The 27,163-nt window shown below is 36.0% G+C and overlaps 1 protein-coding gene across 1 annotated transcript in view; it reads left to right on the top strand.

Moving 5' to 3' along the window:
* Positions 1–27,163, top strand: part of FSTL5 (follistatin like 5) — a 246,145-nt gene that overhangs the window by 173,632 nt on the left and 45,350 nt on the right. Inside the window, exons 8-10 of the mRNA XM_009904567.2 lie at positions 9,993–10,113; positions 16,281–16,442; positions 17,198–17,332. Coding sequence (XP_009902869.1) covers positions 9,993–10,113; positions 16,281–16,442; positions 17,198–17,332 — 418 coding nt within the window. The remainder of the gene's footprint in view (positions 1–9,992; positions 10,114–16,280; positions 16,443–17,197; positions 17,333–27,163) is intronic.

The raw sequence follows: 27,163 nt of genomic DNA, 5'->3' as shown, positions 1-27,163 counted from the left end.
AAAACCACATCTGTGCATCTCAAGACTAATAATGTTATGTAAATGGTAGTGCACTTTCTGTGAAAAACATGACAAGCACTGATCTGGGAAGACAGACAAACTTTTTTTTTTTTAGCAAAATGTGTCAGAAATCATCATAACTGGAAGTTAGCACCTATCTAGGAAAGCAATCACAATCAGTAGTGACAGTGTGAGTTTGTAAATCATAGCAAGCTCATGCAGTTCTCAGTATGAGTTAAGCTATTCACTTCAAGGGGAAGCAAACTTGGAACAATGTTATGCCTAGTGTTTTGCCAAATGGAAAAATGCAAGAAGCAAAAGAGTCAAGTCTAAACTCAAATCATGACTGTTGGATTTCTGTTTTGTTGCAAAACAAAACAAAACAAAAATCTACTTCTCTACTAAAAAGTATAGAGGATGTATTTTTAAAGCTGTCAAGTATGGAGTGGCTAAGAGCTACTCTTAAATAATGGTGTTTTATATATATTCCAACATTTTAAAAAAATACTAAGAAATGCTGTTTGACTTTCAAAGGATGATAATGAAAATGGCATTGAAGTAGTACATTTTAAAAATAGAATAGAATAGACCAGACCAGGATGGAAGATACCTTCAAGATCATCGCGTCCAACCCATCAACCAATCCAACACCACCTAAACAACTAACCCATGGCACCAAGCACCCCATCAAGTCTCCTCCTGAATACCTCCAATTATAACTTAGATAATGTTATCAAGCATGTGGTCAGATATTAATAATATTGCTGATACCCAATTGGTTCTTTTAGAAGTCCTTAGTACTCTTGAACTCTCCTTGAGGAACTTACAATTACTATTTCTGGAGGTAATGGATATTTCTGCTGATCTTTATCTTGTTAACTTGATGGAAGTCAAGGATAATCAGCATCACTCTGAATGAGAACACCAAAAAAAATTGTATGCTTCTGCAAATGTTACTTAAATTGCCATATAATTGTGCTCTGACTCACTTCAAAACTGATACCACAGGACATTATGCAGGTATTTTAGTACATATTTAGAAATGTGTTTTTGTCTTGCTGTTATCTAGCATGTTAAATTTCATATGTCATTCCACTTTTCTGAATATTTTTTGTTTTATCTAACCAATTATTCATTACAGAAAATACTACTTAGGAAAAAATTTAAAGTAGCATTTTTTTTCCCAATTACAGTATGTATTACTTTTTTTAATTCACTTTCAATATTTTTATATCTCATTTAATCTTTTTCTGACCTTTTGATTCAGTCTTGCCTTCAGCTTCTTTCCTCTGTCTGCAATCACACTTTTCTTGTAATATATCTGCCCTTTGATACTACATTTATACAAGATCTACTTAGATAACTTGTCCATGTGTAATGTTTAACATCTGCTAACATCCTTAAATTAATAATGTTTAAAAAGAGTGTAGTTGAACTACATTACTTCTTATTTCTTTATTACATTAAAATTCATTTAAAGATTACTACTTTTTTGGTATCATTCAACAATCTGCATTCTCTTATTGATATATTCATCTCCCATCAACAAAACACACAAAACAAAAACACCATATTGCAGATGCCATTAAGAGCTAATGTCCTCTGAAAGAACATGCTGTCTTCCATTCTACTCAGCAGCTGATGACAGAAATATTTTAAGAATGTCCAAAATACTAAAGACTATTTCCTAGGGAGGACTCCTAAAATTACCCTTTTCCTTCCAACTTCTTATCCTTTTTCCCTCTCTTTCTTAAAATTCTAAGGAGAAACATATAAATAAATTATTCCCTTTTATATTGTCTTCTCCTATGAGGATAGTATAGACCTAAATACAAACTTTTCTTTATGCATGGTTAAATTGTGCTCAGTATGACACACTTATGACTTTAAGACAATTATCATAAATATAAAATGCCCTACCTGTGATTATTCTTTTAAAATTGTTATTTATGACAGAATTCCAGGTAAGCTGGAAATATTGGGGAAATATGCTTCAATCTTTTTTTCTGCTCCCCAAGGACAATTTCTCATAAAAATAAAACAAATCTCAAAAACCATATTTACAATATAGTTATATCCACCCATGCTCTTTCTATTTTTAAGTTTCCTATAGTAAATACTAATTAGCAGATTGTATACAAACATTGAAATATATTCAGGAAGGTGCAGAGCTGGCAATTTCATTTATATTAGTATTCTCCTTTCAGCAAGTGTTCTTGTAGGTAGATCTTGATTTTCTACCATATTATTTATTCAAGCAATATTTTTAATTGTCTTAATATATTAACCTGCACTTCTTTTTTTTCAGAAACACCAGAACTTCCTCCATTTCTTTTCAGTCTTGCTCATCTTCCCTGTATTTTAAAGTTAGCGGAAAGCTATTTTGTCAGTTGTCTTGCACTACTATAGCACCTTTCTTCCTCAGCTCTTTCTTTTCATTTCAAATACAGTTTTCTCAGTTCATTTCTATATATGTATATAGAGAGATGCATTATACATCTGCACTTTATATTGCTGATACCAGAAAATTCAACTTGTTCTATTAAATGCTGATTTATTTACAGGAAAAAAATGCAGTTTAATTTTATATATGGTTATAGACTTAATTTTTTTATGCAGTACACATTCCCTCAGCTGAGTGAAAACTAGCATCATCTCTGAATGCTTTTATGACTGGTTACATGTGTATTTTTTCAAATTATCCAGGTCATTTGGCAGTACTTTTGCTATCCTACAAAACATGAATGCTTTCCATGGCATTGTAGAAAAAGTTTTATGGGGTGTAAAAGGAATACTAAGCTTTTCAGGCTATTATTTTAGAAAAGAAGTCTCAAAAGAGTAACCTCAAGAAGGCTATAGCTAGCAGGAAAGGTCAGTCCTTCTTAAAGGCATGAGAAAGATGCTTGTTAATAATGGCCTCCTGTGGCTCACAGCCCTGACTTTCAAATCATCAAAACAGTACATTAAGTAGGAGGGCCACATCACCAGTAACAAAAGTGTTTGATATCCAACAGTCTGTTTCACTGAACAGAGAGGTACAATTGCTTAAACACTAAAAAAGAGACCCTTTCTACCTCTCCCTCCCAAGTAACCTGGGAGGAAGAATGAAGGCAGATAGGACATAATTACTTATGAGGAATTGGGCTCAACTGGCATTTATAAATGTTAAAAAAATTATAGGATTTAATTTTTTCCCCCAAAAGTTATCAAGGTAATGATCCAATACTAATTCCAAAAAAAATTGCTACCCACCTATAAACTCACCAGTGCAGCTACTTACAAAAAGTGTCGTAAAGCAAATACTTATCCATACATAGAATGACATACATACATACATAGAATAAACCAGGTTGGAAGAGACCTTCAAGATCATCGCGTCCAACCCATCAACCAATCCAACCCACCTAAACAACTAACCCATGGCACCAAGCACCCCATCAAGTCTTCTCCTGAAAACCTCCAGTGATGGTGACTCCACCACCTCCCCAGGCAGCCCATTCCAATGGGCAATCACTCTTTCTGTATAGAACTTTTTCCTAACATCCAGCCTGAACCTCCCCTGGCGCAGCCTGAGACTGTGTCCAGAACAATCCTACATAATTTGTGTGCTATTGAGAGGATTACAACAGAATAGTGTTTGTCTGCCATGATATTCAAATAATTTTGTTTACATTTACCATGATAAATTTATACATCATGATCATGAAAAATTTCAAACCTTGGGAACAATTTCTTAAGAAAGCAGTGGTGCTCTTTGCCTGTCCATCATCTGGTCATGCTTCAGCTCTGACCTGTAGAAAATGTCTTGACAATGGTCATGTTACCACCTCCTTCTGGCTATTCTCAGCGGGATTCCTTCTGCTTTGTTTTGTTTGCTGCCATGTCTTCTCCTGGCTCTTACTTTGGCAATGCTTTACAGATAATAAGTTTGATACAAAAAAATATTTTTACACAGTCTTTGGAACACTTGTACAGTAATGACATATTGTGATGGTTACTTGCCTGAGCTGGATTTGTTATTTGTTATATATTTGAGTTTGGGGTGGTGGTTTGTTTTGTTGTTTTGGGTGTTGGGTTTTTTTGTGCTTTGGGATTTTTTCCTTTGTTAATGAGCAATAAAATGGAATTGCCCTACTTTGGCAAAGTAAAATACCAATGGCATATCACTTTTGTCTGTGAGATGTTTAAATTTGCGTGCAGCAGTTTGCCAAATATTAGGAATTATGTGGAGTTCCTTATATTGTCACTTACAATTAATGAAAGATGACTGAAATCCTGGTTTGCTTTTATGTTTTTGACATGATATACATTAATTCAGAAAAAAAATGCTAGAAAGTTTAAGGCTATGTGTGTTAAAAAGTTAATATTTTAAAGTATTTTTAGTAAAAGGAAGGGGGGGGAAACCTCATTTCCTCCTATCCTTCTGTAGTAAAGATCTGTTTTGTTTAACTGGAGTTTATGGTCTTGTTTTCAGCTGTGAAATTGAAAGTATTTGTGTTTGATTTTTAATATTTTTTTTTAAACCTGTTGTGTAGCGCAAGGAACACAAGTACCTCAGTTAGGCAGTTTGCCACAGAATAGTACACAGTTTACTATGAATTTTAGCAGGACATCATAAACTTTATATGTATAACAAATAATGTGAATGTTTAATAGAGCAAAGTTGCTATATATCAGCAAGATTGCTTTACTTTGTTGATAACAGACAAAATGTATTAATGACTGCTATGCACAATCCCTCTGGAAATGGGGAATTTCCATCCTCATTCCTCTGATGTGAAGACAAACTAGATCTAGCAGAAAGATATGTATCAGAAAGAAGAAACACAAATATATTGCTGGTCATAATGTGTAGAAAAGTTGAAATTTTGTTTGTTCAGCCTTATGGTAACATACATGCATATGAACAACTATCAATATATATGATATCTATAAGCTCGTTAGTAAAGGGATACAATTCATGCTTGGTACATTTATGTAAAGGGGAGAAAAGGGAAAAAAATATTTGCTTCAATGTAACTAGTTTCAGAGGTGACAATGAAAGACTTGAGGTAGCTTCCAAAGATGCTGAAATCGACATTAAGGAATTGATCTTATCTAGTAAAGCCTTCTTGTGATAAAAGATTAGACTGATGAACGTGTAACATTGTATTAGTGGTTTAAGCAGAGGCAATATACTTCTCAGTGTGTGCGTGATGCTTGCAGATAACTAAGACTGGTATGAAATGTAAACTGTCTCAGCAGTAATTTTTTTTATCATTTATAGTAATAACTTCATTACTCTATTACTTACAGTAATAATATTAGTTTGCTCTTTGTAGTCCAGTTCATACTAAGTGCTTTGTTAGGATTGACTGGATTTGCAGTTTGCTCAAAAGGCTCTAAGAATAATATTTTTATGAGCCTTGAGCATGTCAGTCTGGACTAGAGCCTTCTTAACTGAAGCTGCTGTGCTATTATTCAAGCTGTCAATATTTTGATTCTGTAAGCAAAGAGCAAAAGACAGTAGACAGATGTCACTCATTTTGTTGTATGTACTCAGCTGTATACTTAAAAAACATCTTTTGTATAGGAATTCCATTCAAAATATTTCTAAGCATGTATGTGCCCTTTTCTTACATAGCATCGGAATGGGTGCCCAGGGAGGTGGTGGAATCACCATCCCTGGAGGTGTTCAGGAGGGGATTGGAACTTGGTGCCATGGTTTACTCATGAGGTCTGTGGTGATGGGTTGGGCTTGATCTTTGAGGTCTCTTCCAACCTTGGTGATTCTGTGATTCTGTCATAATGAGCTGATATGAATGGCCCAAGTAGTGTGTGTGACTGTCTCTATTTTCTCTCTACAGAGTTCATACATTAATGCTACACATTAAATAAGACTTAATCTTAAAGAAAGCTATTTAAGTTACAATATGTCTTAGTTGGTTTGATTTTGGTTTGGCTTGTGGTTTTTGTTTGTTTTCTGGGGGATTTGTTTGTTGTCTTTTTTTTCCCCTTTTTCCCTTGTGCTCTAAGAATAACCTAAAGTGAATCATTCTAATTTTCAAAGTCAGCTTTGAAGGTACTAAGTTTATGTTTTTCTGTTTTCCTCTGTACATCCAGTTCAGCTACTATCTGGTAAAAGGTTCTTTACCAATCTCTATCTTTTTTCTTATTTATGTTATTTTAGGATGTTTTGACTGCTACATATTTGAACATATATCTGTTTGCCAATTTTAGTGCCCTTTGGTTAATCAAGTGTGCTCAGGGTAGTTTGTAGTAAAACAAAATTTATCCCATACAACTTTTGCAGACTGCAAAAAACTTGAAGACACTCTACTTGCCTGCTTGTCTCGCTTCTGGATAGTTCAGAAATACATGAGATGGACTGGATGAAAGTTGGATTCAAATTTTAATAATACAAAAGTTTAAACAGCTCTTTTTGGTGTTTGGGGTTTTGGTTTCGGTGGGTATTTTTGGGTCTGGGTCTTTTGGTATTTTTTGGAGATTCCCTTAAGAAACATGCTGAGTAATTTGTTTCTGTGAAATAAAATAAATTATTTCTATTACTTTAGGATGAGTGCAGTTCAAGAATACAAGAAAAGGGGTTTGCACTCATAAAAGTGAAACTTCATAATTTATGCAATGAGAAGATCAAAAACTCCATTAAATTTTATAAATTTAAAACAAAAGTATTTGTAAGTTAAGTTATTGAAAATAAATTAAGTTTTATCTTATCCCAGTGTAAATATGAGGAGTTTTCATAATTGGGAAAATTTAGCAAGTATTCAATGATTTGTTTGCCCTCTTCCCACAAATAAAACCTGTTTAAAGTAAGTAGAAGCAGGGATGCTTTTTCCAAGATCATTCCACAATTACCCTAAATTGAATCATCTTAAGGCATAAATTGTTTCAGTTCTGCTTCTTTGGAACTTCAATATCACTTTGTAATGTGGTCTAAATAAATTCTGCAATTGAAAGCCAGGTTGTGGGGGGAGGGGGCATTGTTGTTCGTTTTGCACTTTTTTTGTTTGGTTTGTTGTTGTTGTTTGGGGTGGTTGGGGTGGTTGGGTTGGGTCGGATTGTGGATTTTTTTCCAGCTCTATCTTGGAGTGTAATGATAAATACATTTATAATTAAAGCTGACTTAAAAAATGAGAGTTTGGGGGAATTGTAATAAACTGTGGTAATTGGGTAATTATTATAAAATAATTTCACTGTTTGATGTTAAATTGAAAAAAATATATAAGAAACAAATGTCAAATAGCTTTATCCAATTAAATCTGATTATATGACTGTTTCGTTAAAAAGGAGTAGAAGTTAAATGGTATATGAGTCATTCTGAAGATCTCTGTGTGAACCAATAAAAAAGACAGCTGTTTCAGAGCATGCTGAAATTTCCATTTAAAATAAGCTGTATCTACTCAGTTGGAGATTTTGAATGTCTAAATAAATTACCAATCTTTACTGCAGGTTCATAGCAAGGTAGCATAATGTTACAGAAGTTTTTTTGGAAAGTGAAAGATTAGTGATGTTTTATGGGTAGCCTCAAGAGCTCTAGTACTTTGCCAAAACTGTCACTTATGTACAGGTCTTATCTCTTATACACGAGATTGAAATTATACATGACTATGTATAAAATGAAGTTGCTATTCTCATTGGTGATCGAGGCCCTTTTCTGTGAGATCCCTCTTTACATTCTTAGGAAGTTTGTAAAATTATTAGGTTTCAAAATGACAAAACTTCTTTTTTAATCAGCTGATACAGTTTTAAAAGCACAAAGCGGCTGTATCTTGTCCATAAAATAATGGACATTACTCTCTATTTGATTTTACTATTTCCTCATGAAATTAAACTGCAGTCCTTACTATATCCAGAAGAATAAAGGAAAGCTTGTATATCTCTACTTCTTTAGGTAGGTACTCAGTTACTTTGTTCATCTGTAGTCTCAAATTTGCTGAATATGGACAAATCCTATTCACTAATGTTTGGTGCTCATGAATTATGAAGTCTTATTTTAGGAAGAGATAATAGAGGGTGATCTCTGTGTTGAGCATTTGTGAGACAAAATCAGAAAGATATTCATGAAGACATCTTCAAAATATGAGGTTGAGTTAGATGTACTGAATTATCATATTTTTCCCCGTTGGCAGTAGATTGGTACTGGCAAGATTACATTGCTACGTTGAAAAACAGCCTCTGTAGAAATAATCCCCTTTTTTTGCCTGTCTATCTCTATTCTCCCCAATGTCAAGAAACAGGGGGACCAATTAATACTTAATATATCTAATTGTAGTTAGGAAGCTTGTTTCCATGCTCAGCAGAGAGAGGTAAGCAGTAACTTAAAGCTATGAGAAAAGACAGATCCATTGAACTGTCCCATGAAAAGATTTTGCTAAAGATTTTTGGTTTGGTTTTAATTCATTTCTTAACTGACTGGAAAAGAAGCATAGGAAGATTAATTTTCCTTGACTAAAGTTAGCTTGGATTACAACCACAAACTGCTGTCTGGGATTGTGTTCATAGTAGAGTTTCTTTTGAGAGTCTGCCACTTTCTACTGTATATATAATACAGCTACTTACTATATTACACTGCGTATTTTAGAATAGAATAGACCAGACCAGACCAGGTTGGAAAAGACCTTTGAGATCATTGAGTCCAACACTATCTAATCAACTTGCTTTCTTTAAGCTTTGACCTGATTTATAATTTTCTGTCAAGATGGTTCTTCAGCTGGTGGATTTACACTAGCTTCATGATTCATGATTTGTTCTTGGTGTAGCTGTAAAGTATGAGACTGAGAGAAGTTATGTCAAATTTGCACTTAGGAAACTTAGGTTTTGGTATGCTTTGTGACCTAGAAGGAAAGCTTGCATTTGAAAATTTAAACTTGCATTTGTGTCAAGTGCCATTATTCTCAGGCTTCTTAAATATAATTTCTTTCTGACTTGCAATAGCAAGCTGCAAAGTTGAACTGCTTTCCTGACATGAACAGAGAAACTGATTACTTGGAAAGTAAGAGTTGTAATACTGACATTAGTATGAAAAGCCTGAGCTGATGTTGAAATGTCCTAGGCTGAAAGATATCTTTCATAGTTTTAAATTTCTCTTTTATATTACTTGCTCGAATAAGGTAATTGCTGTTTTATTTAAATATACTGCACATACAAGAATTGAAAAAATGCTAGGTAAGGCTGAAAAGAATCTGGCAAGAGGTACTTGAAAAAGTAAACAATGGATTACAAGGTAGAAAACCCAACTTCTAGATGGATTTGTATAAGTACTATAGAATCCAAGACAACCACTGCAAGCTAGATTAAACTAGAATGGTTATTTTAGGGGAGTCTTTGCAGACATGAATGAAATACTATTAAATATTCCATGCATCTTTACAGTAACTGGCATATTTTACAATTGGTTGTAAATTTTAAATTATATTGCATTAATTAAAATTGGACTGGGAATTGAACTGAGAATTGAAATGGAGGTCAAATTTTGCACTCCGCTCTAGTGGAACCTATATGTCAATTGAAGATATATAAAAGGGTGAAGTTAAAAATTGTTTCTTACATTGAAGAAAAATGAGTTGGGTTTTGGTTTTGGGTGGTTTATTTTGCTTTGCTTTGTTTTCTACTATATTCTTATTTCAAAGGATGACCACACATCTACAGGATATGATTTACCTTGTTAAATTGAACAAAGATTTAGTTTTCTGTCTAGTCAGATCCAGTCTGAAATGGATTATCTTCTGAAAATAGCTGTCATATTACTTCTGCATAATTTAACTAGATGTTAATATAAAAGTTGTTTGTTTTTTTTTTTTTTCTGCAGGCACAACATACCTAGCAAGATCAAACAACTCCACCATTCACAAATACAGTATTTGGGTTTCAGATGACTGTCAGCTATTCTGGTTTAATATTTGTGATGTTTTTTGCCAAGATGATGAACATAATTACTGCAGAGATGCAGGCATAATTATGACAACTTTGGTTTCAATCTTTCCCTGTAGGATTTTGGAGATGATGGATCCTTGTACATTACGAAGGTTACCACAACTCACATGGGAAATTACACCTGCTACGCTGATGGTTATGATAAGCTTTATCAAACTCATATTCTCCAAGTGAACGGTAAGAAAAAATGTTGTAATTATCAAGTCATAAGAGATTTAGACTTTGTCAAGCAGATCTGTTGTTGTCAGCTTACTTATTTTAATATATTGTGCTACAGCTTAACAGAAAAAAGAGGTACCTTTTTCTTGTTGTGTTGATCTCTTATAAAGAACTTTACAAAACACTAATGTATAATAATTTCTGTTTCTTTCATCCATATGAATAATAGTTCTTAAAAGGAGCAACAATAGTCTGGTGGACTTTCTCTGCACTGTAAGCTGTTCTCTGTGAGGATTTTTATTATGTCAGGATTTAAAGTATGTTATACTGTTATTTTTAGTATATTACTTGTGTTTTTGCTCTATACATAGGTACAGATATATGCAGATAGAGGGTAATTTTTAGTGTTAATTTAGTAATGTTTTAAAAAATGCACTACCCTGCAAGTTTTGTAGTTGATGTAGGATTCTAGATTTACTTTTATTATTTTAAAATCTAACCATAATATTTGAAATCTTGATCTTTACATTTTCTTTCTCAAGTCCTGAGGGCACTATCCTGAACTGTATACTTGGACAAAACATAACTGCAGTTGTTATTGATGCCCTGAAGACAGGACTTTCCCTCCTTAACAGTAGTGTGCTCTCCTAGATCTTTTCCCTATATGTAATTTGTTCGCTACATTATTTTAAGTAGTCGTTCTCCTCCAGTGATGAATGGTCAAAGGGTCCTACTGTACTTTATCCCCATTGGAGTTTAATGTTTTGGGATTTGGATATTTTGTTTGTTTGTTGTTGTTTTTTCAGTGACCTTATTTTAAAATTCTTACTTATCTGTGACTCTTTTAAGTCTACCTTTCTTCAGTAAACTAGAAGTATTTGTTATTGTGTATTGATACTCACTCCTGTCCAGAATCATGTTTGGATTCAATCTTCTCTGCAAATGTACTTTGCATTAGCAGGCTCTAACTTGACTACTGCTGTTGCCATTACTCTTTTTAATTACTCTAGGTAACTGCACAAACCTATTTTTTGACATCTCTTATCCAAAAACGCTGAAATACTTTCTTATATGAATATATTTCATTGATAGTCACACCAAATGCAACTTCCAAGATAATTTTGTCTTTTAATATGATCCATCTTTCTCTTAATAGCCTTTGGTTTTCTTTCAACTTTCTGTTGTTAATATGCCTCACACTTTAAATGACTTTGATGCAGTTTTTATTGACTTTATTATGACTTGTTAGCAGTTTTTATTAACATGTTGCCTCAGCCATTGTGTTTCTTGAGGAAACTGGCTTGGAATCTCTATATATATCCATCCATCTGTCTGTCTGTCTATCTACCCATCTCTTTGAAATATTTTATTTTTTTCTAAACTTCTTCCCTTCTAACCACCAACACTTTCTAAATATCCTGTCTGAGCTAATCCATGAAATCAACATGTTCTTCTTCAAATTTTTATTCTGGGATTATTTTATGTTATTTAAAGAGAGAAATACCAAATGCTGTCTAAACTAGCGAGAAGGCTGAAATGTAGTTTACTTGTATTTACTGAAAAGGTGAGACCTTATTGCTCTCTACAGCTACCTGAAAGAAAGTTGTAGTGAGGTGGGGGCCAGCCTGTGCTCCCAGGTAACAAGTGATAGGACAAGGGGAAATGAACTAAATTTGTGCCAGGGGAGGTTTAAAATAGATATTAGGAAACATTTATTCACCAACAGGGTCATAGGGCAGTGGAACAGGCTGTCTAGGGAAGTGGTGGAGTCACCATACCTGAAGTTGTTTAAAAGATGTGTGGCTGAGGTTCTTAGGGACACGGTTCTAACAGTCATGTACAGACATGGTTATGGTTGGACTTGATCATCATAAGTTCTTTTCCAACCAGGTGATTTATGACTTTATGATATTTTAATACCTGCAAACATAGCAGAATTATTGGTGAGTTGAGAACATTAGAATTTCCTTGGCCAACTTTCTCCTCTGTTTTATGTGTTCTGGATTACCCCAATATATTAACAAAATTATATTCTTGTCAACACATTCCCTACCTATCCCAAAGTGTTAATAATCATGAAGAGGGGCGTTGCAGTTAAAATACTAGAATTTTTCATGTTTAGCTCAGTTCAGCATGCAATGAGGCAAAAGTCCACTTAAGCTGAAGTTTCTGGAAGACTAGAAACCATGAAACATAATTTGGGAGAGGTGAAGTAGGACAATAGGAGATTTTTCTGGTGATGAAGGTGTGTCAGGAAATTGTACTTTTGATCTGGAAACCATTGTAAACCTTTATGGTGCCAAAGACAATCAATACTATTGCTCCTCTATATCATTCATCATATAAATGTAAAGCTGTCCATACAAACTGACTAGCCTTTGTTTGCTCAGCTCAGATAGCTGTTGTCCCACATGTCAGCGCTGGAGTGGTATCTTCCAACACAATTTTGGATGTTGAATTTTGGGAAGCAAGAAAAAGGAGAAACAGGTCTCTTTTGAACATTAGGATCATTTGCTGGGCATATTGTGGATAAATGGAGCTAAACTTATTGAGATTAAAGGTCAAAAGAACAGCTTTTCCACGCTCTAGATCTGTACTTCTAAACAGTAATCTTCCTAAGCATAGACATGACAGTCAGTACTTGTAGCTGTGATGATGGCTAATTAATATAATGATACTTGTACTAACAGGAGAGTCAGACAAAAGGTTACTGTGATAATGAGGTTTTGCTGATCACAAAGATATAGTGTGAAGGTTTAATGAAAACAGTGTAATTAGTTTGCAGTTTCTTTCTTGATTTCCATTTCTGTAAATCTCTATTTTTTTTAGAAAAACATATATATTTTATATATTTATGTATAAAATATATTATTATATTTATGTGGACTAGTTTTCAAATATTAAAAGAAAAATACAATTACATACATAAGATTAAAATTTTTAGGGCTTTTGTTTGTTTATTTCTTTTTAGTTTTAAATTGGTTGGTAGAGTAGTAAAGAATAATAAGCTTCCTTTGGAGTCTTAATGATACAGATAATGGGCACTGGAAAAGACTTTTTGTGGTAAGAAAGTGGTATCCTACTCCTTGAGCTTTCAGTTTGATTTACAAGGCAAGGTCTTCGCATAGGTTACAAGAATTTTCCTCAGCTTAGTTCCAAGACATTTTCATCATATTTGGAACCAATGGTTATACAAGGTGGAATGATAAGGGGTGTAGGATTCATTCAATGGAAAGAAATGTGGGAAAGATAAGAGAAGAAAAATAATACAGTATCATGCTAGTTCTTCTAAGTCTGGGAAGACACTGCTAAAGGGAACAGGATCTCCTAGAGAAATAGGGGGCAGTAGAAGAAAACTCAGGCCTGTTTTTTCTTGAGTAGTCCCACATTTTCGCATCTCCTAAGCCTGAAGTAGTTGATTTAGCAACAATACTATCTGATGCAGGCTTTTATGTTGTTTCTTTAGGAAGTATTTGATATCAGTTACAATATTTTCTAGAACTTTGCTAGGAATAAAATTACCCCCAAAATATCATCTGCCTATTGTTCAAGATAAGCTCATACCTTTTCCTACTCAAGGAAAATTCTCCAAAACTCTAATGTTAAAAAATTGTCTTCACACAGACTTAGCAGAAGTCTGCTAAGGTGTGGTAGTTAAACACCCATAAGATTTTATATGCAATGAGAATATTCACTAGCACAAAAATACCCAGGAAATATCCTGCCATAGGTATTCAGAATGCAATGAGTTGCAATGTCTTGCCATTGGTCGTAAAAGGCGTTTGTGTTGCTGAGATGCTTAAGAGTATTAAACAACAGAAAATCTGTCTTTAAGGAGGTGCAACTTTTCTTGAGCAAGATGGAGAAATAAACTAGAATAGAATAGAATAGAATTAACCAGGTTGGAAGAGACCTTCGAGATCATCATGTCCAACCTATCATCCAACACTACCCAATCAACTAAACCATACAACCAAGCATCCTGTCAAGCCTCGCCCTGAACACCCCCAGCGACGGCGACCCCACCACCTCCTCAGGCAGCCCATTCCAGTGGGCAATCACTCTCTCTGTATAAGGCTTTGATGCAGTGACAAGTCTGTAGCATGATTAGGCCACCAAAAAGACATCTGTCAAGAAATGCTGAACAGGACATACATGGGAATTGGATGCTAGGAAGTAAGACAGCGCAAGACTGGGAGTTGAAGTGCTGAATGGCTTAGGCCATCTGAGCATGCAGTCAAGCAAAACTCAGACTGAGGAACACAGTGGGGAAAGCAAGGTCTCAATGTGGAAAACACGGATTCTATAGGAAAGAAAACAGACTAGGGACCATGTCCATGAGAGCAAAATCCCTCCCAGAAACACAGCAGAAACCTTAAATCCCTGAATTTTAAATGCTTTTGCTCTCAGCCGGTAGTCTAAGCAACTAACAGCCATAATTTGCACATTTTTAACCTTCCTCCATATTATTTTATTATATTTTTGCAGTTTGCATGTTGGGGTTATGTGTAATTTTCCATGTATATTATTTGAAAAGACCCTCATCTCTAACTGAGTTTAAAATATCTCTGAAACCCACTGATTCATGCATCCTCTCTGAGATACAGTACATACATCTGTGTATTTCCTGTGATGTAGAAATCTGGGTATTTCTGTGGTGTAATAGGACAGCATGCTGGGACATTTCTTGTAACAGTTGGATAGCATTTGAAAATATTTAATCTCTTGCCAAAATAGACACAATTTATTTTTGATCTTGTTATTTTCTTTCATTATCAAATGATACTTCACCCTCTATCCAGCTGTGTTTTGTGACACCAGCTGAGTATTCCTTATTTTTAAAGCTTCATTAAAACTTTGGAGAATAGGAAATATGATTCTCTAATCTTCATTAGTTTGTTGTTTTGTTTTGGTTTTTTAATTGTTAGAAACAACCTCAAGCAAGTTGTCTCTGTAAATAATGAAAGATAAGATCAAGAATTAGTTGCTTTGCTTAATCATTGATTAACTGATAGGAATATATCCATGTGGTATCGTATGCCCTCTCTCTGCCAGTACTTATGTATGGTGTGTAGCAGATGTTTAGTTGGTAATCATATATTGCAGCAAGTTTCTAAACCTTGGAAAAGTGATGCCAACAATTCTTATGTTTTGCTAATGGTGACATTTAGAAGACTAGTCTTATAAATGTCCAGTTTAATACCTTTATTATTGATCTGGATGGTGGGGCAGATTTGTACCTTCTGCAGATTTACAGATGACACCAAACTGGGGGGATTGGCTGATAGACCTGTGGGTCATGTTGCTGTTCAAAGAGAACTTGGCAGGCTGGAGAAATTGGCCGTCAGGAACCTCATGAAATTAAACAAGTAGAAGTGCAAAGTACTGTACCTGGAGAACAACCCCATGCACCAATGTGTGCTGGGGGCCACCCACTTAGAAAGCAGCTAGGCAGGAAAGGACCTAGGGGTCCTGATAGACACCAGGTTGAGCATCAGGCAACAATGTGTCCATGTGGTCAAGAAGGCATAGGGTATCCCAAGCACAGAAGCTCCTGTTTGAATGTGATTGGGCACTGGAACAGGTTGCCCAGAGAGGTTAAGTTCTTCCTCTTCAGAGATATGGTCCCGGTCAACTGGTTCTAGGTGGTTCTGCTTAAGCAAGGAGACCAGACAAGATGATTTCCAGAGATTCCTTTCAGCTTCAACCATTATGTGATGCTGTGCTGACCTATTTTATACCATTAAAACGGATTGCTGGTAGGAGTGCTGTAGAAAAGGGAAAGGTACAGATGAAGGTTTAAAGAATTTGTTTGTGACACAGGACAATTGCAATCTCTGTACATCACATCATAACTTACTGGTTGTACATTATTCATATTTACTAAATAAATTTAAGGAAAAACAAAAATCTTATTACTCACCCCCAAACTACTGAATTAGAATTCAGGCCTTTTTTCACTGATACCACATGCAGTGAAAAGTGTTTTTCTCACAGAACATTCATTCTGCTTCATAAATTTACTGTGGCAGTTCAGCATTGAATGTCACCGAATACATGACTAATCCCGCATCCGTGTGTTGTTATGTGTAGCAGCAGGAGTCTTTAGAATTTCTTATAATTATTTTTCTTAAAATCAAGATAACAGTCTTCTCTGATAAACTGTAACTATTCCCTGCTTTCAGTTCCACCAGTCATTCGAGTCTATCCAGAGAGCCAGGCAAGAGAGCCAGGTGTGACAGCTAGTCTTCGGTGCCATGCTGAAGGGATTCCCAACCCACAAATTGGTTGGCTGAAGAATGGAATTGATATCACTCCAAAGTTATCCAAACAACTAACTCTTCAAGGTAAAAGGGTGTGCTATTCTTAAATTGCAATGAATTGTTGGTCATGCCATTATGTACATCACATTTAAAAGACCTTTGCCTGTGAAACTTACTGTTTGGTGGCATTCCTACTTGAGCTGACATAGAGCTCCAGAAATTGTTTCCATAGTCTCCTACACCAGTGTAGGTATAAAATTTCAATGTGCTTGCTTTTTTTTTTTCTGTTGTTGCACTGCATTCACACAAAACAAAACCAGGTGTTTCTAGTTACTAGAAACAAGTGTATTTATTTACCCTGGAAGGTTGGACTAGATGATACTTCAGGTCACTTCCAATCTGCTATTCTATTCTACTCCTATTCTCCTGTTCTTCTCTACCTCCCTCTCCCCTCGTTCCCCCTCCCAGTCCCTCTCCTCAAACTTGGATTATGTTGTGTGAAACCAATGATAGTGTCAAGTGACCAAATCCAACATAATAAAAATGTATTTACCTGATTTTAAAAACTGGTTTAGTCATTTAAACATACCTAAAATCTCAGACTGATATTTAGCTCTCAGGCTCGTGATCAGCTGAGGTAATCCAGGTATCTGTGAGATAAATAATAGTGCATGTAATCCACTAGCCAGTTTAATACCTTTGGATTAGTTGGCATGTCTCCAAGTTACAAACTCAGGAATGAAAATTATTTAATTAGTGTAAGCAGATAAAGCCTTCTGAGTGTATAATCTGAAAGCACTGTAGCATGTCTGCATCTTGAATTTCTCCTCTGCTTTCAGCAAATGGTAGTGAGGTTCACATTAGCAATGTGCGCTATGAAGATACAGGAGCATATACTTGTATTGCAAAGAATGAAGCAGGTGTGGATGAAGATATTTCTTCTCTCTTTGTGGAAGACTCTGCTCGAAAAACCCGTAAGTATTATGAGAAGTAAAAAAAAAATGCATGTAGTTCTCACATAAATCAGTATTAAAAACTACGAAACATTAAATATAATTACATGAGCATTTGTAGATAAGTGATTTTAAAAAAAATTAAATGTTTAAATAATTGTATCCAAGAGTCACCAGAGACACTGCATAATCTGAGGTTTAGGAGTAAAATGAAATCTCTAATTCATTCTGTGAATTGAAATATTTTTCACACTGCTGTTAAAATTTGGGTAGATTCATCATGATTGATTTGCTGCCTAGGAAAGGAAAAAGGAACTGGATGCATAAATAAGGCAAAGCTGTGGTCCTGCTGTGAATTCTGAGGGTTGGTTTGGATTCAGGAGGACCTTTTCCAATCTTCTTGTATGTTTGTGAGATACAGCAAGAGTCAGACTTGGCCCTTGTGATATGGGAGCCATCCCAGGACTTCTTCTCACCTGCTGGACTGCTCAGTAGGTCCAGATCAGTTCCAGCTTGCTCATGCTGTCTTGTGTCTGGATAACTGTGGCTCTCCAGAAATACAGAGCAACAGTGAGCACATTCAGTTGGTAAGCTGGGAATTCAATGTGCCAAAGAAATCTCTACCAATACCAGAAAGTAGTATTCTTTATCCTCTGTCAAATGGTAGCGGGTCTTGTAAACATTGTCTAGCTATTGTCTGATACTCCTTTTCCCTTCCTTTTCCTTCTTCCTCTCAGAATAATCTATTCCTGAATTTATGCTTAACTTGTTTGGGTTTGGTTTTTTTGTTTGTTTGCTTGCTTTTGTTTTTTCCTTTTGAGTCTATTTCTTTAGTGACTGCTACATATTCATTAGAAATATATCTTGTAAAATGATAGTTACTTCAGTAGGGAGTCTGATTGCATTAACTTAAGGTATTCCTATTTATCTAGAAGCTTATTCAACAGTGCCAAGTACTTGACAGAAGATACTAGAGGAAGAATTAGTAGCACTGAAAATCTGTGTGACACTCCCTTTCACAAGACACTGAGTTTGGTTGCATACAGGTTTATTAAGCTTTAAACATTTCAGAGGAAATCTTCCATGCAGGAAAATTTTATAATCCTAATGTTAATATCTTTACTCAGCTGCTTTCAGTAACACTAATTATAACTGCCATTTCAAATTTCTTAATATGATTTTTTTTTTTAAGTGTCATGAAAATGCCTGCTCAGATGTTTCTAAGAAGGCAGCTGAGGATAAATAGGTTGTTTGATCATGATGAATTAATCTGGTGATATAAAGTAGCTTGGTCACCTCTATTTCCCTTTTGTAGTCTGTGAAAAATGTTGTGAATGGTGCCAATTTACAAAGCCCTGAGAAGTTGGAATTTGTTTATGCTTGGTTGAGGCTTGTTTGGCTTTAACAACAAAACATTTATTCCCAACTGTCCAGTTTCCTAGTGTTTTAGTTACCTAATTGTTGTATCCTCTAAAGGCTTGTTCTTCAGGGATTACACAGGAATAGCCAGACCTATGCAATCTACTGTTTTCAGGCATTGTAATGTCATGCAATATTAGATCTGTTAACTTTACAGGAGTTGTACAATCAATGAATACTACTTTCAACAAATGCTATAAAATCTGCTAGTAATAAGTTGTTATGTGGCCATTGGTGTCATGAAAGATGTAAATGAAGGTAGACAAAATATAAATCCTATTATTTCTAAGACAATCCAAAATACAATATTCTTCCCTGCCATAAAAGTAATTTACTCTGCAAGTTCTGTGTTGAATGTTGGAGGAAGGCATTTTACCATTGTGTTCCTTGGTGTCTGAATATGGTTTCCTAAAAATTGGTGGATGTGGAAATACACATTTAGTCTATAGCTGTGTAATTATGTCATTCAAATATAGGTGAAACAGACATTTGCATGAGATACTTTGATTCACTGACTTTGGTTCAAAATCCCACTCCATGCAGGAGAACTAAGGTACATGCTAATAAAATCAAATGAATAAAACAAACAAGAAAGCAAAACCAAAACCCAATTACCATCAATGTAATTATCACAACTAAGCAAATAAACTGCTTTCATAGGTACAGATTGCCTGGGAGTAGGTGTTAGCATTAGAAAAGCTTAACTCATATCAATTATTTATTAACTTACTATTAACTCTTTTCTGCTTGTGTTTATAGTTCTACCAGAACACTGGTTCCTGCAGCAAATTAGGGATTATTAAGGAAGAAAATGCCCAGCCAGCAAGTATTTAGGAAGGGCAGGTCCTGCCTGACCAACCTGGTCTCCTTCTATGATCAAGTGACCCACCTGGTGGATGTGGTGAAGGCTGTGGATGTAGTTTACCTGGACTTCAGCAAGGCTTTTGACATCATCTCCCACAGCAAACTGCTGGCCAAGCTGTCAGCCCGTGGCTTGGACACCAGCACTCTGCACTGGGTTAGGAACTGGCTGGAGGGCAGAGCCCATAGAGTGATGGTGAATGGTGCCACATCCAGCTGGCAGCCAGTCACTAGTGGTGTCCCCCAGGGATCACTGCTGGGCCCCATCCTGTTCAATATCTTCATTGATGATGTGGGGACTGAGTCCATCATCAGTAAATTTGCAGATGACACTAAGCTGAGGCCAGGTGTTGACCTGTTAGAGGGTAGGAGAGCTCTGCAGAGGGACCTTGACAGGCTGGACAGATGGGCAGAGTCCAACAGCATGAGATTTAACACATCTAAGTGCTAAGTTCCACACATTGGCCACACCAACCCCATGCAGTGCGGCAGGCTGGGGTCAGAGTGGCTGGAGAGCGGCCAGGCAGAAAGGGACCTGGGGGTACTGGTTGATAGTAGGCTGAACATTAGCCAGCAGTGTGCCCAGGTGGACAAGAAGGCCAATGGCATCCTGGCCTGTATCAGGACTAGTGTGGCCAGCAGGAGCAGGAAAGTCATTCCGCCCTGTACTGAGCACTGGTTAGGCCACACCTTGAGTCCTGTGCCCAGTTCTGGGCCCCTCAATTCCAGAAAGATGTTGAGTTGCTGGAATGTGTCCAGAGAAGGGCAACAAAGCTGGTGGGGGGTTTGGAGTACAAGCCCTATGAGGAGAGGCTGAGGGAGCTGGGATTGTTTAGCCTGGAGAAGAGGAGGCTCAGGGGAGACCTTATTGCTGTCTGCAACTACCTGAAGAGAGGTTGTAGCCAGGTGGGGGTTGATCTCTTCTCCTGGGCGGGCAGCACCAGAACAAGAGGACACAGTCTCAAGCTGCACCAGGAGACGTTTAGGCTGGATGTTATGAAGAAGTTCTTTATAGAAAGAGTGATTGGCTATTGGAATGGGCTGCCCAGGCAGGTGGTGGAATCACCACCACTGGAGGTGTTTAAGAGGAGATTGGATGGGGTGCTTGGTGCCATGGTTTAGTTGATTAGATAGTGTTGGATGATAGGTTGGACTCAATGATCTCAAAGATCTTTTCCAACCTGGTTAATTCTATTCTAAAATGACATATTTAACACCACTTGGATAGGTTTGTGCCTTTTATTCCCTTACACATTTTAAACACAATGCTACTGCTACTTTAATTTAAAAGCTTCTGATTAAGTCATAAATTATATTCTAAAGTCTAAATCACTTCATCCACAAATGTTATTTCACATGATCTGGTGTAAACTATACCTGTCATAATGACATTTTTAAAACATGATTTTGCTTTTATCCTACGTTAAGAGAATGAAACAGACATGTGGGTTTTTTTTCTAATATATTTTTGTTTCTATTCTTACTGAAGTACTTCCTTCCATAAATTAGGATATAAATTAGGATATATCAGGTAGTGATAAGGACTAGGGGTAATGGAATGAAGCTGGAGGTGGGGAGATTCAGGCTGGATGTGAGGAGGAATTTCTTCACCATGAGAGTGGTGAGGCCCTGGAATTGGTTGTCCAGGGAGGTGGTTGGGGCACCATCCCTAGAGGTGTATAAGACCAGGCTGGATGAGGCTCTGGCCAGCCTGATCTAGTGTGAGGTGTCCCTGCCCATGCCAGGGGGGTTGGAACTAGATGATCCTTGTGGTCCCTTCCAACCCTGACTGATACTATGATATTACTTTGAACAAAAGTAGAACAGATTCCCATTAGCTCATTGGTTATTCTGAGTTTGTCTACTTTTCAAATGTTACATAAGATAAAAGTCATACCAAAATAAAATGTTTCAGAGAATTGAGTTGATTTGCTGTTGAGAGGGTAGTGAGAACTTTTACAGTGGATCTCTGAAATCTAAACTATAGGTGCATTATATTGAGTGTGACAGTAAACTTTTTTAGCCACAGTGAATACAGAACGTGGTTCCATTTTTACCAGTGTATGCATTTTTTTTCCTGGAAAATTCAATAGTGAAAGGAAATGTTTGCTTTTGAACTTATCAGACCCAATGTGAGTTTTAATGCTACTTGGCATAATAGTAATTTTTGGTAGATATTTGTGGAATTTTACTTTCGACACCTCCCAAATTTGTTATGTGGAAAGCTCAGTAAAGTACTTTGACAAAAATTTAGCATATGCAGTGGAAAGGGTTAACTTCTTCTTTGGAACTTCTTCTTTGGAAACTTCTTCTTTGAAAACAACTTCTAAGAGAAAATCTTGTATTTTCTGGCACCTCTGCCTAAATTAAAACCAGTGCCATTATGGATAAATAGATTGTCAAATAATACCTGAAGCTTTCTGTCACCTGTGCCTAAGAAATGTTATCAGATTACTAGGTTTTCAACATCAAATAATTGGTAACAGAAGCATGTAATGCATATGTCTGGATTGTAAACAGGAAAGAAATAGAGTGAATGGCAAACCTATACCCAACTGTGGGAAATGTGATTCTAATGGAAAAATGAAATACATAATAAAGAGTCTGAGGCAGGGATGCCAAAGCATATTTTAACGTTTTCAGTTTCAGAAATTTGAATTCCACTTCCCAAGAAAAGTCGTTATACTTCAAAGATAGTGATTCATTGTCAAGACAGTAATGTGAGATGAAAGTGAAAATGAAAATACTGTGAAAGCGCTTTGTCATCCAGGTCTGTGCCATATATGCCAGCACTGATCACTGAACCGTTGTTCTGAAACATACGTAACATTTTTAATAGCAGACGACAGTTTCAAGGATAATCTTTTCTTAATGTGCCAGCCTTTTTTGTTATTTCCAGTGTGGACTAAAATTAAAACTGCAAACATGCTTTCATATTGGCACTGTTGTAGGTGAGAGGGGTTAATGTATTTTATTTAAAATATCTTAACTGAAGTATTGTCTTTTACCACTTAACTGGTTCTGTAGCTGAAAGTTGATAAACTTTACACTTGTGTTAAAACACGTGCACTTTTCGCTAGGCTTGTGAAGTTTTAATGGAATTTCTTATTTTATAGTATGCATATAAACATCTGTCTAAGTACTGGTGAGAAATGTCTCATGGTGTCTCTTACATCCTTTTTAATTCTTCTCATATCAACCATTTGATTGACACATTCTGCTATTGTATTGAATGAAAGCTTTTTTGTCACTTTCGATCTTCAATGTTTCTGCTAATAAACTGTGACCACTCCTGAAACAGAAATTAGGAAGAAAAGGTGTTAAAAATGCCACTGTCATTTTGCTCAAAGCTTTTTATATCGCAATATGGGACTTGGTATTGGTGGTTCATGCAGTGAGATTCTCACTAGAACATACTGCAACAAAAAATATTTATCTGATGTTTTACATCATAACAAAAAAAATCTCCAAGTACATGGACACTTCTTGGAGTTTGGTAGAGTTCTGAAGATGCCAATCACACTGATTGCTTTAGAACTACCAGAATAGAGCAGATTCTCAATGTAACTGTGTTTTCTTGCTTCCATGGGCCTTTGTGAATGTGTAAGTGAGGATAACTTTCTCTAAGTGCTCTTGGCTCCTTGAGTGTTTCTGCGAACAGTATCCCAGGAAAGGTAGGTAAGGAAGAATACGACTGAGTAAATTGAGAAAGAGAAAGAGACCAGTGATAGGTATAATGGGAGAGGCCACTAATGTGAAGGAAGAAAGGGAGGACACAGAAGCAGACAGACATGTTAATGAGACTACTGAGGCAGAAAAAAGGGGAGGAAAAATGGGTAAAATGATCTCTTAAAAGCTACAGAATTATCCGTTATATAGAGTTGCATCCAGGTGTATCTAGTCACTTTAATGTCTCGTCATTAGATTTCTGTAATCACACCATGACAATGTACGACTTGTATTGCTGCTGCTTCTTAATCCATGTGGAGAATAACACTATTTCTAGTGCCAATTTAAACAAGAGAGATATCTGAGATAACTTTCTATTTAGAACAAGGAACACTTTATTTAATTGCCTTTTAAAATAAGATAACATATTGGAGTATAAATGTGTATTAAAGGAATATCTACAAACACAGAAAAGAATAGTCAAAAGAAGGTTTATAGGTAGAAACAGTCTATAGTATGTGATAATCTTGATAACATTTATTTATCTAGTTGTTCATGTGTTGTCCTGACCATGTCTGACAGATAGTAGTTGATTTCTATCACATAAGTGTCTAAATGGAGTTTTACTAATTAAACTCTCAGTAATTCTTCCTCAGACTTTGAAGTATGTTGCTTCTATATCAGACCTAAAGAGCTTCTGTATGTGAAAGCCTGTATGCTTTTTCCAGTGCCAGCTGTGAAGAGCCTTACTCTTATATTCTTGAGAACCTCTGTGTAGGTGCTGGAAAGTTGCTATTAGGTGCTCCCAAAGCCTTCTCCCCGTAAGGCTGAACAAGCCCAGTTATCTCATTAATTTCTACCTGGTGTGCATACATTTTATAATGTGATCTTTATTCTCTTTTCTTCTTCCCATCAGGGCCCTTTCCTGAGAACTTTTAGATTTTGAAATCTCTGTTGGAAAAGCTGTATTTTAATCTGAGAAAATTTGGCCTTCAAAGAAAGTAAATGTTTCATAAAATTGCTGTTGTAACTGGAAACTATTACAATATTTAATACAAAAATGTAAAATTTATTTTTGCTTTTCCCCATATATATTAGTCTTTTCTATATTTGCATCTCAGATTTATAAAGAAAACAAAAATTCTAATTACCTCTTTATTTTGTGTACCTTGTTCATTGGCTCCTTATATACTTTTTCAGAATATTAATCTTAAAGTATTATGACTTTGGTAGTTAACAAGAGTCATGAAGCATGTGAGTGAATAGACCTGTACATCCTACTCCTACAACAATAGCAGCTAAAATATTTCAGAATGCAAGAACTGTGCTGTTTTAATTCTCTAAAGACTAGAAGCTCCCTTTGTGCTGTGAATTCCATTTTCCCTTGAGTTTGCAGTTAAAGCCATTGAGAATGTGAGAGCTGGTGTGGATGATAGCTGGTTAACCCCTACAATGACTGGTAAAAGCATTCTGGGGATTAACAACCTAGTCTAAACCTCATTGAGGACAGCAGTCCTCCCTGTTTTCGTGAGCCTCTAATACCTGAGCAAACTCATCTGTGTTAGGAGTCTCTGGTGTAATCACATTTGCAATACAAACAGCAGTTTAAAACCTGTGTTTAGTTTCATTCCAGTGTAGTCTGATATTTCAGAACAGATATTTCATAGATTCTTAGATTTAAGCATGATGGAGCCATTTCAATCTAGCTCTAACCTATCTTCTCCTTTTCACAAGACATTAAATTTCATCCTGTTCTGCCTGAAAGTCTATTGTTCCAGAAATACATCTACCTGAGCTAGAGGCACAAAGGATTGAAGAATCCCTCATTTCTCTTGTTATTTTGCTTTATTAATTAGTTTCACTAACACAGAATTGTGCTTAGTTTCCTTCAGTTTCATCCTTTGATTATATCTTTTCATTTATTTCTTCCCTCTCCCTCCCGCCCCCCCCCCCCCAGTAAATCAGAATTATAGAATCATACAATAGTTATGGTTGGGAAAAGCCTTTAAGGTCATAGAATCCAACCATATCAACTCTGCCAAGTCTGATGCTAAGCTATGTCTCTTAGTAGTACATCTCTGCGTTTTTAAAACTATCACTCTGGGAAGATTATTCCAGTATTTTGTAACCCTTTCAGAGAAGAGATTTTTTCCTAATAGTCAATCTAAACTTCCACTGATTCAACTTGAAGGCATTTCCTCTCATCCTGTCACTTGTTACTAGGGAAAAGAGACAGGTAACCACTATACTCTAACATGATTTCAAGTAGTTGTAGAAAGTAGCGACATCTTCCCTCCACCTACTTTTCTCCAGTTCCCCAGTTCCCTCATCCACTCCTCCTAAGACTTGCTCTCCAGACCCTTCACCAGTTTTGTTGCCTGTCTTTGGGCACATTCCAACACCTCAATATCTTTCTTGTAGTGAGAGCTCCTAAACTGAACACAAGACTCAAGGTGTGCCCTCAACAATGCTGAGTACAGGAGGAAAATTACATTTCTGGTCCTGTTAGTCACACTATTCCTGATACAGGCCAGGATGCTGTTGGCCTTCTTGGGCACCTGAACATGTTGCTGGCTGATGTTTAGTCAGCTGCCAATCAATTTCCACATCTTTCTCTGCTGGACAGATTTTTGTATTCACAATAGCTTTAAGATAAGGATTACATAAAAAAAAGTAGAAAAACAGAAAAAGAAAAAGGGGAATTCAGGTATTGTGTCACAAGAAAGAATAGTTAAAGCCTGTTATGTTCTCAAATTTTCATTTTTTTATGTGGTTTCAAGTGTGGTTTAACAAAATTTATGGAGGATATAAAAATTTGGGGGTCTCTAGTGTTGCATGGGGTTCTTGTGACCCAGCTGTGTGACCTGGTGCTAGGCTTTGTAGAACCTCATACAGCTGGCCTCAGCCCCATCCATCCTGCCTATCAAGGTCCCTCTGTAGAACCTTCCTGTCCTCAAGCATTTTTTAAATCCGTATTATTTTTTCCCTTTGTCAATGACTTTGACACGTATATCGGTTCTGCTTTGATTTCTTCTTAGTTTCAATTTAGCATAATGCTATAGAAGTAGAGTCATTGATCACGAAATGATGTTCCCCTTAAAGCTAAGGATTTTTGTTTGTTGTTTATTTTGATTTCTGTTCTACTGTTTTAATTTCTCTTAATGTTTTCCAAAACTTCATTTTATAAAATGCAGTTTAATTTGTCATTGATTAATATGACTTCTTAAGTATTTCTTTAAATTTCAGTGAGATAGAAGTGTGCACCTTGGGAAGACAACTGTCATGATAAAAAGTTATCAAGTACAGCTATTAAGACATTTTCAAGACAAATTTGACAGTACTTGGTAATATTTTAATATGTAATAGCTTTTACTTCTGGTCATCAATCACAGACTAGTGTTAACCCACGATGACATCATCATATATTGCAAAGCAATTCTATGGATTCTTTCACCTAGTCATACAAAGCAGGATAAAATTTACCTGCCTCACATACTCTATCCTGGGGATAAATTAAAAAAAATAACATAACTGTCCTGTGCCTTAAGTCCTGGCTGTGTCTTTTTTATGTAATGTCTTAGTACTATCACCAAACCACAGATTATGTGGTCTGAATGCTACTGACTTGACAGTTTTATTGCCATCATAAGCAACCAGACATCCCCACTGGCTAGAACTTGCAATGAAACTAAAAGCCTTTTGACTGTGATTTGTGGCCTAAATTCACTCTGAAAGGATTTATGCAACTTTAATAGAATTTTCCCGTCACATCTTATACTGAATGATACCTATTTTACCTAATTTCCTCAGAGATAACTTACGTTGGCATTTTATTTTATGGCAGGGCTAAACAAGTTTATACTTGTTGACAGCATCATAGGCAAAGACTTTATGTCAAACTTC

The sequence above is a fragment of the Dryobates pubescens genome, chromosome 1, assembly GCF_014839835.1.
Source record: "Dryobates pubescens isolate bDryPub1 chromosome 1, bDryPub1.pri, whole genome shotgun sequence".
Taxonomy (NCBI): Eukaryota; Metazoa; Chordata; class Aves; order Piciformes; family Picidae; genus Dryobates; species Dryobates pubescens.
Note: the sequence above shows the minus strand (reverse complement) of the source record. Positions and strands in the feature narration are given on the sequence as shown.